This window comes from Trachymyrmex cornetzi, unplaced genomic scaffold, assembly GCF_001594075.2.
Source record: "Trachymyrmex cornetzi isolate Tcor2-1 unplaced genomic scaffold, Tcor1.1 scaffold57, whole genome shotgun sequence".
NCBI classification, from domain to species: domain Eukaryota; kingdom Metazoa; phylum Arthropoda; class Insecta; order Hymenoptera; family Formicidae; genus Trachymyrmex; species Trachymyrmex cornetzi.
In genome coordinates, this window is record NW_017299882.1 from 927,669 (window position 1) to 944,380 (window position 16,712).

Consider the following 16,712-nt stretch of genomic DNA (forward strand, 5'->3'; position numbering starts at 1 on the left):
CTCTCGCTCTCTCTCTCGCTCTCTCTCGGCCAGAGCCGGATTGCGGATGCTAAAGCCTCGAGGCAATCAAAATGTGAGCGTCTTTTATTAGAAATAAGCGAATGTCGGCTTTACTGCAATTGCTCTTTCATATAGGTAGATAGCGATAAAATGTGATAAAAGATATAGAAGTACTGCGTGCACGTGCAGTGAAATGATAACGTAAACAACATAACTCGGTACAGGTAGTTTCGACTATTATCTAACTGTTTCTACCGTAGTCGTTATTAAAATTCTAAATCAATTTTTTCTGGGTAAAAAAATAAAGGATTTCCTTAAAAATATCGGTATAAGTTCTTTGTCGCGGAGCTAGCAAATGAAAACTTGGTACCGGAGATACCAGAAGAAAAATAGAAAGAGAGAATATTTTGCTTCGCAACGGTCTCACAAAGAACATTTCTTTTCGATGTCAGTTCAAAAAATAAAAGTCCTCCGAGATAGTCTTCTCGATATAAAATATATTTTTACACACATCTTCAGTGCAGAAATATATTAATTCTCTACTACTGCAACACGTCACGAGAAAGATCTGTTGATTTTACAGCTCGCTCGCCTCACCCTAAATCCGGTCCTGCTCGTAGCTCCATCTTCCTTCCAAGATCCCCCCCCCCTCTTTCTCTCCCTCGCACCTCCCTTCTTCTCCCCCATCGCTACGTCGCACTCTGAACGTGGGCGAAAATAGCGGGTCGACCGAACGGTCGAGGGAGAGAGATACCGATATCGTGCGCTCAGCAGGGTAGCAAAAGAGACGTCTTTGTACCACGCTATCTTCGTCCAGGCGATCTTTCCTGTTTTCTCCCTCTCGCCCCCCCGACACGGGTCCGCTCCCTCGCCTCGTCGTCGAATATACTCCTATATAAGAAACGCTTCTTTGTTCTCCGCGCCCTCCCTTACGCGTAACGCAGGTAGCTCCCGAAAATCGTATCAAATCCGCCTCCTCATATCATCGGCAGCTTAGAACAGGAATGCTTCCCGTTTCGTTTATCCGCTCGTCGAAATCTATCTTCCAGGAGTAGGTAATCTTAAGAAATCCGCTCTTTTTAGGAAAGAAAGACAATTTTTTTAAAATCTAAATTGCTCGGCAAATACGTAAAAAAAAAAGACGTATTTTCGTCAGATACACATATATACGTATATTGCAATATAATTATAAGAATAAAACGGAGATATTTTTAAAGATAATTCGAACTTTCTTTTGAGAAGAGATTCTTTTAACTCGCTAAAACTATCGGTGGGTCTATTGGATTAAATTATAAATCTGTTAAAAACGTCGATTCAATTTTCTTTATGTTACATAAGCAAATGTTCACATTTGCAAATTTGAATTATTTTTTATTGAAATATATTTAATATTTATTCTTTTTTTTTATACGAGTCACGTCACTTTAGTTCTTTGAAATGAATTATTACTTTTTTTGTATTAATATTTATAAATTGAGTCTTACAGACTTTGACGTCAGTAGAATAATAATTATGTTACAGATTTTGGCATCAACTCTAGAAAGTTAAAACCTTTTATGTCTATATATAACTATATGTATTTCCATCAATATAAATTTAATCTCGGATTAATCTTTACTTTTTATTTTTAGATTACACTTTATCTTTTTTCTAATTCTTAGAACTGGAAGAAGAAAATAAAAAAAAAGTTAAATCAAGATTAAGGTTAGTCTACGTTGAAATTGACATACATATCTTGTTAAATCTCTTTTCTGAGAACTAATTAATTAAATTTCTTATAAAGCGATTTTACATATTTTCATTCTACATGAATTAATAGTCTCGTGAAATAAGCCTGGAAAGAGCAATCACATATAATTTTCCCTACTACTGATCTGTTAATACATGATGCAATCCTACCCCAGGTCACAACGAGCAGATTTACTGTCATGGCAACATGTTCTCGTTGTTGTCATATTTCGTAAATCCCCAGCCGAACGGTATTAACGTGCATATATAGTACGTTGACGCTGATCGATTGTATGCGGACGATCTTTATCTCCTGGCTAAGAATAATTCATCAAAACCGGTTGATTCCCCCTCAACCGCCAACACGGTACACAAAATTTTTGTGTATAACACACCCTTGCCAAAGTGAAAATAGAGCGACTGGTTGCAGACCACGCGCGGGCAGATTGCCCATTTATTGCGCAAACATGAACTCCGAAAAGGGTTCAACGGCAGAAGATGCGTTCCAAGTTTGAACGGTTGGATCATAGCGTTGTGCATAATAGGGAAATCCAGATAAATAAAGAAAAAAAGAATGAGAGAGAGAGAGGGACAGAAGATATATTTATTATTATCCCAAGGCAAGTTTCTTCCAGCTGAACAAGGAAATATAAATAGATATCGCAGAGCGTAACACGTGAAAGTGTATAGTATATCTAATATAAACATAATCATTGATTGAAAATAAAGTTCAAGTAAGTTTTAACGTAATATCATACATATTTGTTACCATTTGTAACCATAAAAATAGTGATTTTTCGCCCATTATTCTTTTTTAATGACAAATATTCTTCTAGAATCAGATATCTACATAAATTCACACAGAAACGCTTAAGCACTGACAATAAGATTCGCTTTAGTCGAATATAGGATTTCTCTTATTTAATTAAATCTTTTTCTCTGCTATTATCGCACACGATAAAGCACGATTCGTTCGATTTTCACGAAAAACAGAGGACAGCGGATTAAAGCCTCGATCAGCGCAGCAATCGAGACGCGAAAGCGAGAGCAGCGCAGGAAACCGCGAGATAAGGGATGGCGATTATTGCATCGGGGTAAACGAACTTGCATGCAAGCGATAAACGCTCGTACACTGGCAGCGTGTACCTACGTGCGTGTATGCGTGTATGCGTGTATGCGTGAGCGCATCTAGTCGAGCAACTGCAAATCGACCCCTCGGGTAAAGCGAGCTTCCATCAGGACCGATGTCACGAAAAAAAGAAAGAAAAAAGAGGAGACAATTATTATTATTATTTTAATTTTTGATGAAAATTTTAGCGAAGGTCAAAAATTAAATCAAATTTGTCTTCCATTACCACTCGAAGGATGTGAAAGATTCTGTCTAAAACGAAAAACCAAAGAACACACACCGGTGGTTATCTTGATTTTACATGTCAATAATTCGAAAATAGAACACTCAATGTCATTTTGCGGCTTGAAAAAGTAAAAAAATAAATAGCAAATATAACGCGTACCTGTGAACAAACAATTGCTTTCTACCGCTGCCAAACGACAAGTTGGCATTCCGATTTGTCCTGTCAGTCTCGAAATATCGAAATATGAAAATAATATACATATAAATAGTGTAAATGTGATATAAATAAAATAAGCGTGATATAATAAATAAATAAAGGTACCAAAATATGCAAAGTTGCTGGCAGATTCATTCGTTGCCATTACAGTGTAATGATTATTCCCGATTTATAGACAAAGGATATAAATGCGAAGACGATAAATGAAATATAACGAGTCATTAAATCGAATTTATGTTAGCTGGTTTCAAATGCTATTCGATTTATAAAAAGAAGTTCCGGTATGATGTTCCAAGAAAAACACCGAGGACTGTACAAAGATAGAATAAGTATAGTCTTGTGATGTCATAAAAGAAAATAGCCTTATATGTTTCTATTATTACGTCTGCATTTTATACTGAACGTTTAATTGAGACATCAATAAGTACCACGTATGAGCATCCCAGTTTTCATATCTACATGCGCATGCAAATGATGGAAAATCCTCTTATTTCTATATGAACGACAAGAAATTCTTAAGGACGTGACATCTGACAGGTCTCTCGTACAGTTTCCGTGACGTTTCTCCGACTCTTCGAGCTCTCCATCTCTCCGACCTCGACTGCGGTTTAAAAAAAAAAAGTTGCGTACGTCATCTCGATCCCGAGGTCCCCGTATGAAAAGAACACGAAAATATCCAACTGGAAGAATAACATCGTCTTTTATAGACGAAGACTTCCTTATGAAAGATATGAAGCTTATACTCAGAACTCCTGTGGGTGTTGAATTCCACAGCCAAAATTCGGGGTAATTAAAAAAAATGTAATTTTTTGACAAATTTAAAAAAATTTTAAGTGATTTGATAAAAAACAGTATTTGATTAAAATGTGTATGTGAAAATATATATCGCGCATACAACAAAAGATAAAATATTTGTGTTATTTAGAAATCATTCCACCCCCCTGTCGTCATCTCTGTTTTTTAACAATTTCACTCGGTCCTGTTTTCTTTCCAGCTTGATATTTCGCTCGCAGCGACAAACTGTCTGCGCCAACTCCGATTCTCATCGGCGAAGGAAACAGTAGGCGGTTGTGCGTGTACACGTTCGCATGTGCATCCGAAAGTCACGTCAGTGGGTATACCGGCCATCAGCTGAGCGCGCATAACAAATCAGCCAGTTGCCAGCCCGTTATCGCGCACGACTTGAATTACCTACGCGTTATTGATATGCCAGATCTCAGGAAGAGACACTGCGGGCGCGTCCGGACGCGGATATGAGCCAGAACTCATTCGCCACCAAATTAGACACAGATGTCCCGAAGCGCCTGTTCCCGTTTTAGCTTATTGAATATCCGGAGCAGATATTAACAAAGTCATTCGCTTGAGTCGTAGAATATACATCAAAAAGGCGAAATTGAGGGAGAAGCTATATAGTGGACGACGACGCGTTTAGACTTGAAAATTTATGCAACGTCTCTATAGAGTAGAAACTGTCGCTCTGCTAATATTAAAAAACAAATTTTGTACGTTCTCGTAGTTATAACTCGAACACTTTTCGAGTTATAAAATATAATAGAAGATCTACAAGTTTTCAAATATACTTTTTATGTACCAGAAGCGAAGAGATGCAAGCAAAGTGGTACTTTATTCGTCGTTCAATTTCATATGAATTTTTTTATTGTTAATCTTACAGAAATTTAATTTGATACTAAAAGATAATATATTAATTACTTATTATGAGTAAAATAGTTATGGTTAGTACAAAAAAAAATGCAAAAGTATCTATAAAAATGTAGGTAATATTGAGCTGTGAATAAGATGATAACAAAATAAGAAAGATAGAAAGTAAAGATAAAGGAAAAGAAAGGTTAGAAATAGATAGAGAAATAGATAGATTGTTTATGAATTTAGTGCTTTTAATACTCAAACTAAATAATTCATTTTACTACCTTCCATCATATTAAATTCTTAAAAGATGATAAAGGATTTAATCGCACAGATAGTTTTGAAACGTACAATAGAAAAATGTTTAAATAATTTTCGCTGCTAAACTAGCTCCACTATCGAAGTTCTCGCCAACTTTTGCTAGAAAGAAACTCAAAGTTGTCCACAGGAAACCGTTGATTCGCGATGGTAGAGCATCGAGATTTGTAATGTGACAAAAGAATACAATAGCTTGCAAACGAAATAAAAAAAAAAAGGGAAGCAAATATAAATCATGCAACAACGTTGAATCAATGCTCGAGGATCGGCAACGCTTGCGCAATCTTCCGATCCGGTTTACACGATTACGCTTCATGCCGCGTAGAATTTTTTCACAGAAGAGCTCGGAATAATGCCGATAATACTTACGAGTTTTCAAGATGAAAACACGAACAAACGGGTTGCGCCGAACGACCGCAGGCGCGCGCGCGCGAGAAACCGGTTTCTCCTATCCAGTCCTGTACGCCGTGATAATTGCGGGAACTAGTTGAAACAATACGGCCCCCGCACACTGAACACTGTAGCGTTTTTCAGCTTAAATCCTGACTGCGCTCCCCGCACTTTATATTCGCGAATATCTTCGAATATATCTCGTAAATCGTTCAATTATTAATTTCCTCGACGTTTACACAGGCGTGTGTAGATTTATAATAATCCTGGGTCGTCGTACGTAAATATAGTTCCCCCCCTCCCCCTTCCCTCCCCCCCGGGCTGATAATATACTTATTGTCAATCTATCGCGTTTCGACGCGATATTCAGTTTCACGAGCATTTTATCTGAAAACTCTGTGCAAATATCGATGTCGAAAACATTTTTCGCCAGCAATAACAATTCCTTTGTCGCGACGTCAGCGTATTCACGTTGTTTTGCATATATGCTTCACAATTCCGGTATTATATTTCAATAAACACCTCCTCGGGATGAATTTAGAATCGATTATTCTTTAGGACAGATCGTGTAAAATTACCCCTTGTTATGGATTGATTCCAACAGTTTGATAAATGCTATTAATAACAAATGGTAATAAATGTAAATATATTAAAATTCGATCTATTCATAGAACTCCTTTAAAATGAGAATCAGACATTTTGTTTGAATTTCTAATATGAAGTAAATTTCTGTATATGATTTCTAATATGAAAAGCAAAATAATTAATCTGTAATTCAAGTTATTGCACTCGGTTGCTCTTTGCGTAAACCTAACTGATAATTCTATCTCAATTTTATTAAAATCATAGATTATGTCATTTTTTACATTTAATCTTCGACACAACTTTATTTTAAAAACAGTTTGCATCGTAATTTTATTAATGTGTCTTCATTTTATCGAGAAATGTATTGTTCATCTTGCAAAGTATGTTGCATATATAATATTTTAATTGCAAAATATCTTTTTACTTATTTTACACTCGTATTATACTTACTTATCTTACTTCAAAGGAAATGAAGTGGATGAAGGTTTCGCAGAATCTCTGAAGGATGATAATGAGTAACAATAGGTTGGGGAGTAAGAAAAATCGACAACTCCTTCTGATATATTTCTTTCTGTTATTTGCGTTTCTCAAACGCAGCATAAATTGTCGTAGATATTACAAATTAGAAATAACATCACATAGCATTTCTTAATACGGGAAAATACGTTTGCAAAGGATCACTAACGTATCGAGAAGCCGCGGCATCAATCGCGAGCAAACTATCGCGAAAACTACATAATCGGACTTTCATATCGCGCAAGGTACAAAAATATCCAAAGCACAGCGAGCATCGCGCAAATCGTTGCTGTGCAACATTACAAATATTATCTGTCTCTTCTATCTTTTTTTCTCTTCCTCTCTACCCTCGCGATACAAGAAACTCGTTCTCATTTCCACCCTCTTGCTATGAGGAGTGTATCGTCATCAGTCCTTGTCTTCGCAGTAATTTAACATTTAACCCTAAACAGTATAAAAAGGAATTTTCCTCTCCGTGTCTAAAATATGAAAAAAATTAAGAAAAAAATTATCAGCTCTGTGTTCATGTTGATTATGTCACAAATTTTTTAAGAAATTTTCGAATGTCCTGAAGACAATTTGGGGAACGAAAATTTAGACTCTCTCTTTTTCACTCTTGTCAAACTTCCATGTTTAAATTGTTTTACACTATTTAAGGTTAAACTTTACACGGTCATCATCGCGACGCTATTACGCACATTCGCAAACGCATAAATATTTCAAGAATATTTATGAGCCCTTTACGTATTTTGCTGTCGTAGGTGGAAAAACCTTCGCCCGCTCATGAGATCAGGAAATTTTTCCATGACGGCCTGTAAAAACAATTACTTGGTAAACGGGAGTACGTCCTGCGGTGCGCAACGCAATTTGCAACATCCGCGCGCGTAACGCACATCGTTTCGCAGATCGATCTGTTAACGTTCGCTTTGTCGAGAAACAATCGCTACAAACGATAAATAATGGAGGCAATCAACGGGAATGCGCTTTTTTTTTAATCACTCTTGTCACGTAGAGATCGACGGAACTTTTGCCGCCGTAACTTATCGGTAATTGAATTTTTGTTATCATTTGGACTTCATCAAATTCTCTTTTACGATGTGTCTCCCACAGGATCACCACTAGGGATACGTCTTGAGAGAACGTCATAGATATTAATTTATCTTATTTATGATATATGTATATATATATGTATATATATGTATATATATATTTCATAATATAATTATTTATTTCTTTTTCCAGGAAAAAACTTGTACTGTTTCCTCTGTCTTACTCTATACAAAAAAAATGAGATAAACTTTCATAACGTCTTTAATAAAATTCTCACATACTGTAAAAACGTGATTAACGACGATATCACCGCCGTTGTCACATTCGACATTATTGTGTTTATCACGATATAATATTTTAGAAAGCACATGTATATATAAATGGTTCCATCCACGTTTAACCCTCGACAGTATAAACGGACGCCTCAATAGATTTCAAAACTTCACTGGAGGTGTTACAAGTACGCACATTTAAATATAAAATCGAATATAAATAAAATGATCACAAAATGAGTTTTCGTGATTTTTTTTATAGCTCCCACACTTGACTCCTTTATTTCGCATAGTAACTTCGAATTTGTTATAAAATACATCATTATATATGTGTATATATTATATAAACGGTATTTGCAATATAATATAAATTATATCATATATTTGACAATATAATATATGCGGACACATTCACATTTTTATATAAAAAAAAGAAGTGTTATACTGTATAGGATTAACCTTTCATATGTAAAATGTATACCCGCTCGCAATTTATCGGTACATTCGTAATTAACTAATAACGATTAAACGAGGCCGCGAGTATTGCTTTCTACCGCTCTGTAATGCTACAATTTCGACTTGCGATGTCGTTTGTAGCGTTTGTTATTAACAAATAACTGCTAATTATAATATTATATTTTGAAGTACAGTATGAGTCAAGTATTATTCCCCGAAAAAAAAGGAGATCCATCTTTTTAGATTTATATGTGTGCGTCTCGCCTTCTTTCTCTTCAATAATCAATTTATTGAAGATAAATATCCTGCAAGATAATTATTTATCTTTTTCTTAGGTAGTATCTTCTCGGGCAATAATTTACGGTCATACTGTACTGTGAGTGCCAGCTGGCTTGATACGGGCCAACGTCTTTATGTCTTTCGTTTGTTACATCAGCAAATCAGTCTTACACCTTCGTGCAAATGCGATAGCCCAATTTACAACGCGCGGTTAACTCTACATGTGGCTGTCCCTCATTCTTACGTGACCTTTCTAGCTACTTCTCTTTTTTCGTCCTCGTATGAAGTAAGGGGATGTAGATGCACGATTCTGGAGGATGGTGGGAAAGTGTTTTGGACGGGATTGTGTCTCTTCCCCCTTGAGCTTTAACCGGTTCTATTCCATCATTTAGATTATCAAGAAACAAGTTTGGAACTCGTCACCGTAAATTATTTATTTCCAAAAGTTCGATATTTTATGTTTCTTTTCTGTGACAAAAATTCACAAAAAGAATTCGGTTTCTGAACTCTGAATTTTTTATATTAAGATTGGACCTCTCTCATTCTATTGTTCTAATTTTAAAATTCTAATTTTAAACGAATTATAATCATTTTTGTTTTAAATTTTTAGTAATTATTTAGAAAAGTAAATTTTTTTCGATTAAATATTGTAACATCAAATTAATTTTCTTAATAAATTGCAACAAATTTTATTCTACACGTTATGTAAAATCATTGAAATCAGAAAATACACAAAAAAATCCTAGATTATCTTAAATTCCGAAAATTTTAGAAAATCCTGTTTCCCAGATTTGAATATATAAATATATATTAGAAAATTTATAATATATATACTTTATATATATATATATATAATACACACACAAGGTTATATAACCGAAATCCTTTACTGTAAAAAAATATTAGTTAATTGTACACCTTACTAACGAAATTACAAGAAACAAATTTTAAAATAGTATTATAGAGCGTGTGAAAAAGATTAGATTCTTTTTCAATAAAAATTATAATTTATTTTAACGTATAAAATAAAATATATACAAATAAATCTTTTCATACAGTTTTTCTCTTAAACAGTGAATTTCATTGCAACAGCATCGGTTTTTTGCTTCGCCGATTTTGAAAGAGACAGCTCCACATTATCACAAAAAAAAACCCCGAGTTCAATCTAATTCCATTGAGTCTCGTTGCGGTACGCATCCTGTTGTAATTCAGTTCGTAAAAGGAAACCTCACTTTCTGATATAAATATTCGATTCACCGGTTAAAGCGTCGCCACCCTTTGTAAGTATACCGCGAAGAGGTTTTCAATTTCAATGTACTTTTTCTCTCTTGTGCGCGAAGGTAAAACGGAAGGGATTGGTATCCCTACGCAACTAGTTTCTCTCGACCCCGCGAAGAAAACTTTATATATGAGTGTCTTTAATCTAAATCCTAACGATAATCACACACTTGCTTCTTTCTCTTAATCACTTCGTAATTCTTAATATCACAATACCGCCACTAAGGTCTTTAATCGCACTACGACGAAAAGCGACCAAAGCAAAGTAAAAAAAAAACAGAACGAAAAAAGAGTAAAGAAATAAAAAAAATCTAGACACAAAGAAAACGCGAACAGGTATTAACCACAACGTAAGTAGTAGTACGTACGGTAGTCAACGAATAATAATATAATAACATGACAAATTGAAGCGAAGATTGTGAACAATAATTTATAATAGCAGAACGTTAATCCTCTCTCTAATCTTTCGTCCCTTTCAGCGCGTTAAACAGCAAAGGCGAACTCATTTCGTCATTGTTTCTCTGTGAAAATCTATTTGAAGCTACAGAGTTAAAGCGATACAGTTTCAAGATGGATCATCTCTCAGATTACACCAAGAAATATAGTTCAACTATCTAGCTAAGTGGATATATAATTACGCCATTAGTCTGCATATGATTTTACATAATTTTAACTATCTGTTAGACAGTAAGATTGGTTTTTATCACTTAATATAATAAGTCTAAGATATATTTTGAAGTGTTAGAAATTGCACCGCTTTACTCTATTTCGTTAAAGATTTTTCTCTTAGTCCCGCAAACTAAACGAAAAATCTGTGATGAGTTTTACAAGTTTTGAACTTTTCACAGAATTCATCGAAATAATTTTATACTCGCAGAACCAAAATTTTGAAACGAAATATTGAAATTTAACTGAAACAAAATATTACGCACTAACAATACAGAAGGCGAAAGCATATTTCTTTGCGCCGACAAATTCGATGACATAAATAAATTACTGTCGAGACGAATCACCCGGTAATGAGACAAATATTAATATATTTATCAATAATATCGCAGAAATGATCATCAGCATCGCGACATCGAGAGAAGATGTTATTATAAAGTAATGAGATTTTTCATATAGCGACTGTTATGAAGGGAGAAAATGACGAGGGAGAAAGATCGATCGATGGAATGACGGTATGGGCTGAACATCTGTATCATCTATCAACAGGATATACGGGATGTCCCAAAAAATGTGCATATGAGAACATCCTACTGAAATTACTTTTGTTGATTTTTAAGACAAAAATTTTGTTTTCAAAAGTTTGACAGAAAATGTAAAAATTAATTGAAAAATGTGAATTATTATTCGAATTCTTACGCTTCTCAATGTAAGATAATTCGATTATATGATTATATATTCGAATTATTCTTATGTTAATATCAATAGTGACTTGATTAATCACAAAATGATAGTCTCATTAGGATCTATTTCTCTCTGGGACTATCCTGCAAGATTTCCATAAAAGATTACTATTTGGAGAATATGCTGCCACACATTATTCCAGCATATCATTTCGCATTTCACAATGAAAAATGGACAATGTGTGCTCGTCCGTGAGAGACACACACGAGCTTTGAAGGATCATCACTAAACATCCGACGCGACTAATAGCTACCTGACTATGATTAATCAGTAAAACGCGCTCTAAAAACTAATTATACTTGCTACGTATCACGTGAAATTTGTTACAAGTCTTATAATCACATATCCTCTTCAAGAACGAAGATGCGAGAGACCACTCCTCGCGATGTAAGATCTACCACTATTAGAACTTGTCTCGCGCGCTATCACAATTATCGAACGCGTAATAGGCCTCTCTCCTTGAATACAGTATTGCATGGTGACAGCAGAACAAAAGAGCGATGGTGTTGTCATTAACCCTTTAACTGACTCGCCATTCAACAGTGAAAACATGTTACGATTCATCCTTACCGTTACAATACTTCTAACTCCAAATCTAGATCCCTAGATTTTGGAAAGCTTAAATTCTACGATCCTCAACTCCAACGATCTTCAAATTCTACATATCTTATAAACTAGCTTTGCAAATATTTTTTTTAATTCTAGTGTCCTTCGAATCTAATTGTTTACTTATTTTCTGAATTACAATTAAATATAATTCAACTGAATTCTTTAATCCCTGATTAATCTTATAGGTTGAAATATGTCTGGATTTTTGTTCATTAGATCCAATTTTTTTTTAAACTATTAGATCTGTGGACATCTAGATTCTTCAACTTTTAGATCCATACATCACTAGATCTTGGACACGAGATCTAACTTTTCGTAAATCTGTTGCGTTCAAACTGCAACTATTTTAACACCGTAAAGCAGCATTTCTACGAACTACTTCATTTCTTTACACATCCAATGAATAAATTCTAAACACACAGAACAATCTCAGTCCTGCACTTGTACGTGCAAGTACCTTTGTTCAAAAAGTTTCTACTGTTTCTTATAAGTGAAATGTGTCATTTATATAGAAAATTCAAATGTAATTTCCAAGTTAAAGGGTTAAACGCAACACCTCGCACGATCGCGACCATGATACGCGAATTTTACAGCGTGCCATTACAACGACGAAATCTAACCTCAGGTCTCTCCTCTGCTTCCGCCGTCTTAGTTTTTTTTTTCTTTCCTGGTCTTCGATATTGTATGAATTTGGCCGACGCCTATAGGGCAATTAACTGACAAAAATGGCCGCACCCGTTTAAGCAAAACGGGTGATCGTTACAACGTGCAAAACCCCGGTATGTGATCCCGAGATACTTCAATGAGATTGCTGGAAAGACCTGTAGAGTTTCTTCTTTTGCAAAGTGAAGTCCCTACTGATCATGATTGTACCGCCACGTGTAAGATTTCTGGAAAAAAAAAAAACGAATCGTTTTAAGTTTCCTTACATCAAACAATCACGCTAATCGCATTATCTACAAAATGTACAATATTTTGCAACGCGAAGTTTGTGGAAACGGAAAAGCTGAGCGGATAAAAATTATTCAGATACGATCTAATCATACAATCTAAGTGAAGAAGGCGGTATTGCGGTACCACTTCATGTTATCGAAGTAAATATGTAAATAAAAACAGCTAATTATAAAATATAACAAGGGAATCTAGAATATTATCTAGAACATTATCTCATTCTAAAGACAGTCGAACAAAAGAATGAGCTAAATAACTTTATATAAAATTAAGTTGCAACACAAGTAATTTAAAGTGATTTAAATTAGATTCTAATTGCAAGATTCTATACTCTTTATAAAATGTATACTCACTTTAAGAATTGAGGCAGCAGCATGTGCCAGGACGTGTGGTCCTGTTTCAGCGTGAGATAGAGCTCGAACGTCGACACAGTACTGGGATCGCACTGTATTCTCGACAGTTTGCGGCACATGCTGTCTGTTTCGAAGCTGATGAACAACGTACAGCCTCTGAAACAAGCAAACATCAATTTTTCAAAGACATTGAAAATTTAGACAATATATCAATTGAAATTTATTCTGAAAAAGCGTTTACAGAAATCGAGATACTCGAGGAAAGTTTAACGCACTTTTATTTTTAGCATCGATCTTTTTAATAACCGAATAAAACTATTAAAAAATATGAAAAAATAAAATTCAATCAAATTTTCGTTGGAAAAAAAATCGCTCCAAATATTTTATACAATTAACGATATTTCCTATAACATTACTCGCGAAAAAAAAAACAATTTGGAGAAAAGTTTTTCCATGTTTTCCAGATGGACACTTGTTGCGCGAAATAATATTTATCTGGATTCGCAGATCGTGTTGATTTGGTCGAATTTAAATCACTCGAGAAAGGGGAAGGGTTATTTCGGCAACATGGAAAATTCTACTTACCGAAGGCCGCAGGGCTCATTCTCTGCCATCGTAAGTACATCTTTGGCTATCTTGGGCAGCAAATCGGCAGGTAGGAGGACCTCGCCGCAAGCCAGCTGGGCGTGTTTAGCCCTCCTGAGTTCAACCTCCAGCCTCTTCGCCAACGCCTGACAGGCACCGTCCAATTCGTCCGTCTCGTTTCCAGCTGTAACAATTAATTAAACGAAATTAAGCACGTGCGCTCTCTCAGCCTCCCAGCGAGTAAACTAAACGTTAAAGCGGTCAATTGAAAAGAAAGTGGCAGATCACTTTTTCTTCTATTTTCGAACCTACAGACAGCTCAACACAGTCATTCTTCCAATTACTTCAGACCCTAAATGAAATTAATTTGAACTAATTGTCTCGTTAATGCAAATTAAACAATTATTAAATTACACATTTAGGATAAATAACAGTTTATCCTAAAAAACGAATTATATATTATCCTAAATAATAATTCTTTTAGTTACATAAAAATTATTATTTAGAATAAATAATAATTTATCTTAAATAATAATTCGTAATTTAACTTTCCCACGAATTTTCGCCCAAAAAATGTCATAATAAAGTATATGACAAGTATAATAGCCTCCTATTTAATATCTTCCGAGATAAAAAATGCAAACTGACGTAATCTTAGGCATTAACAAATCAACCGATATCATCGGATGTAATCGAAAGCCACAGGCGAAACGAAAAAACATATTTTGCTTCTCGATGATTCACGTTATCTGCCATTCCACCTAAATATAATCCGAACTCAAATGTAATTTTAATCAGTACTTCGATGCCGATTCTTGTTTCCGCAAGTAGATTCGAGATATTAGTTAATTTTACGCTCGCGTTAACTCGATCGCAGCATATAGTCCCGATTAATCGAGCGATGAGATCATCGTTTTATTATTTAAAACCGACGTCTGTGCAACATAACAAAGAACAGTCGTTAGGAGCGAGGACGCAACCAACGTCGAGTCTCCCCCACCTCGCCATGCATTTCAATTTTTTAATCAATGCGTGATCGTCGAAAGAATATCGAAACTGTAACATTTCTTTTTTTTTTCCTATTGCCTATTTCTACCAATATAGATTAGTTTTAATCTACTTTTTATTAAACTATAGCAATGTCCTGCTCATTAATTTACAAAATATGAAATAAATCTATCATTTTTTTGCCCCAATTGATAAATAATTTATTTATTTCATTATTGCTCTTTTCTAGCTCGGTTTAACTTATTTCTTATGAAACTATAGTGATGTCCTGTTAATTTAAAAAATACGGAATAAATTTATTATTTAATCAATAAATCTTATCGTTCTTGGCCCTAGTTGATAAATTTATTTATTACCCTTTCTCAGTTGTAATTATTTTCTAAAAATTTTCTACTTCTAAGAATTCGAAAAAAAAGTAAGTCAAATTGAGATTAAAGTTAATCTACATTGATAGAAATAGATGTATGTCGATCACTCGGCCGATTCTATCTCGAGACTCGAGCCTGCCTCGACCATTGTTTCTAGCGGCCGGCGAAGAGGTAAAGCTCGTACAAACTCGTTTGGCCTCGATTTTTTTTTATCTATCTTGTCGCGCTTCACAAAAATCACAATCGTTCTGCGCCATTTAGACAATCAACCCTTCCGTTTTGCGTTCTAACATTTCTGAAACTATTACTGGAGCTCTCGTTCTTATCGTGAAAACTGCTGGAATCGAAAATAAAAAATCTCACAACAAAGCGAGTTATAAAATATGCTCGATTGCCTATTAAAAGAAATACATTGACGTTACAGTTTTTGCATCATCAGCTGACAAAACCTTGTTTGTATTCTATAACGATCCGAAAGAGCAATTAAACTGAAGTACCCTCTTTGTGTCCGTTAATCCGTATTTATTTACCGGACGATCGAAAGCGCTAAATTTTAGGAAAATTCCATATATAAACACGTCGAAGACAGTTCGTAAGTACGGAAAGCGCGACGAGAACAATCGAGGAACATGGAAAAAACGGCAGCGAAGGGCATCCCCTCCCCCTCGTACGATCGGAAGACCGACGCTGACGCAACTATAATTCGACGTTTCACCGGTAAATCGCCGGTGTGCCTCGAAATCGAGTCCCCGTATTGAGAAATCGGAATAAATATAAATTTTCGAGCGGTGCAGCCGACTGCAGCCGACGAAACGTGTCGCGAAAGCAAAAATCAGCTGATTGCGGCCGGCGTTGTCAGCTGAGAACAACGGCTCGCTCGAATGGAGGAGAAACGGAGAGGCCGACAATCGAAGTGCGAGAACGGGGTAATTAAAGGGAAACCGGCGTCGCGAGACAGCCGTTGCATCAAGTACGCACTCACCTCGGGTGTTGCTGAAGTCGACGTTGACAGGACACGGCAGGACCTCCATGATTTCCCGAGAAAGTCTTGCAGCGGCGGACGCACAATGGACACGGCTTTCTCGTCGGCCTTGCCGGACGGCAGCGCGATTTTCCTCGAGAAAGAGATGTCGACGGCGAACGACGGACGAGGCTGTTGGAAACGCGAGGAAAGCGGCCAAAGCGGCCACGGGGAACAGATTGACGACGGACAATCGGCGACCGGATCCGTAACACCGAAAGCTTTCACCGAAGCGATCGAGAGAGGAGCTCTTAACAAAGATCTACGACAAATTCACCCTTTCGACTGATCGGCCGCCGGTCGCTGACGCGACTTTTATA

At 35.7% G+C, this 16,712-nt stretch overlaps 1 protein-coding gene across 1 annotated transcript; it reads right to left on the reverse strand.

The window, feature by feature from the left end:
- Positions 1 to 9,861: 9,861 nt before the first annotated feature.
- On the reverse strand, positions 9,862 to 16,423 carry LOC108766171 (protein charybde). Its single transcript, XM_018515310.1, has 4 exons — positions 16,354 to 16,423; positions 13,996 to 14,179; positions 13,411 to 13,566; positions 9,862 to 12,996 (listed from the first exon to the last, which is right to left on the reverse strand). The coding sequence occupies exons 1-4, from the start codon at positions 16,400 to 16,402 to the stop codon at positions 12,906 to 12,908; spliced, it is 480 nt and encodes a 159-aa protein (XP_018370812.1). The 5' UTR covers positions 16,403 to 16,423; the 3' UTR covers positions 9,862 to 12,905.
- Between the last annotated feature and the right edge of the window lie 289 nt (positions 16,424 to 16,712).

Coding starts and splice junctions, on each gene's coding strand:
- LOC108766171 (XM_018515310.1), bottom strand. CDS start 16,402: ATGGAGGTCCTGCCGTGTCCTGTCAACGTCGACTTCAGCAACACCCGA. Junction 14,180..16,353: donor CGACTTCAGCAACACCCGAG/GTGAGTGCGTAC, acceptor TAATTGTTACAG/CTGGAAACGAGACGGACGAA. Junction 13,567..13,995: donor AATGAGCCCTGCGGCCTTCG/GTAAGTAGAATT, acceptor TGCTTGTTTCAG/AGGCTGTACGTTGTTCATCA.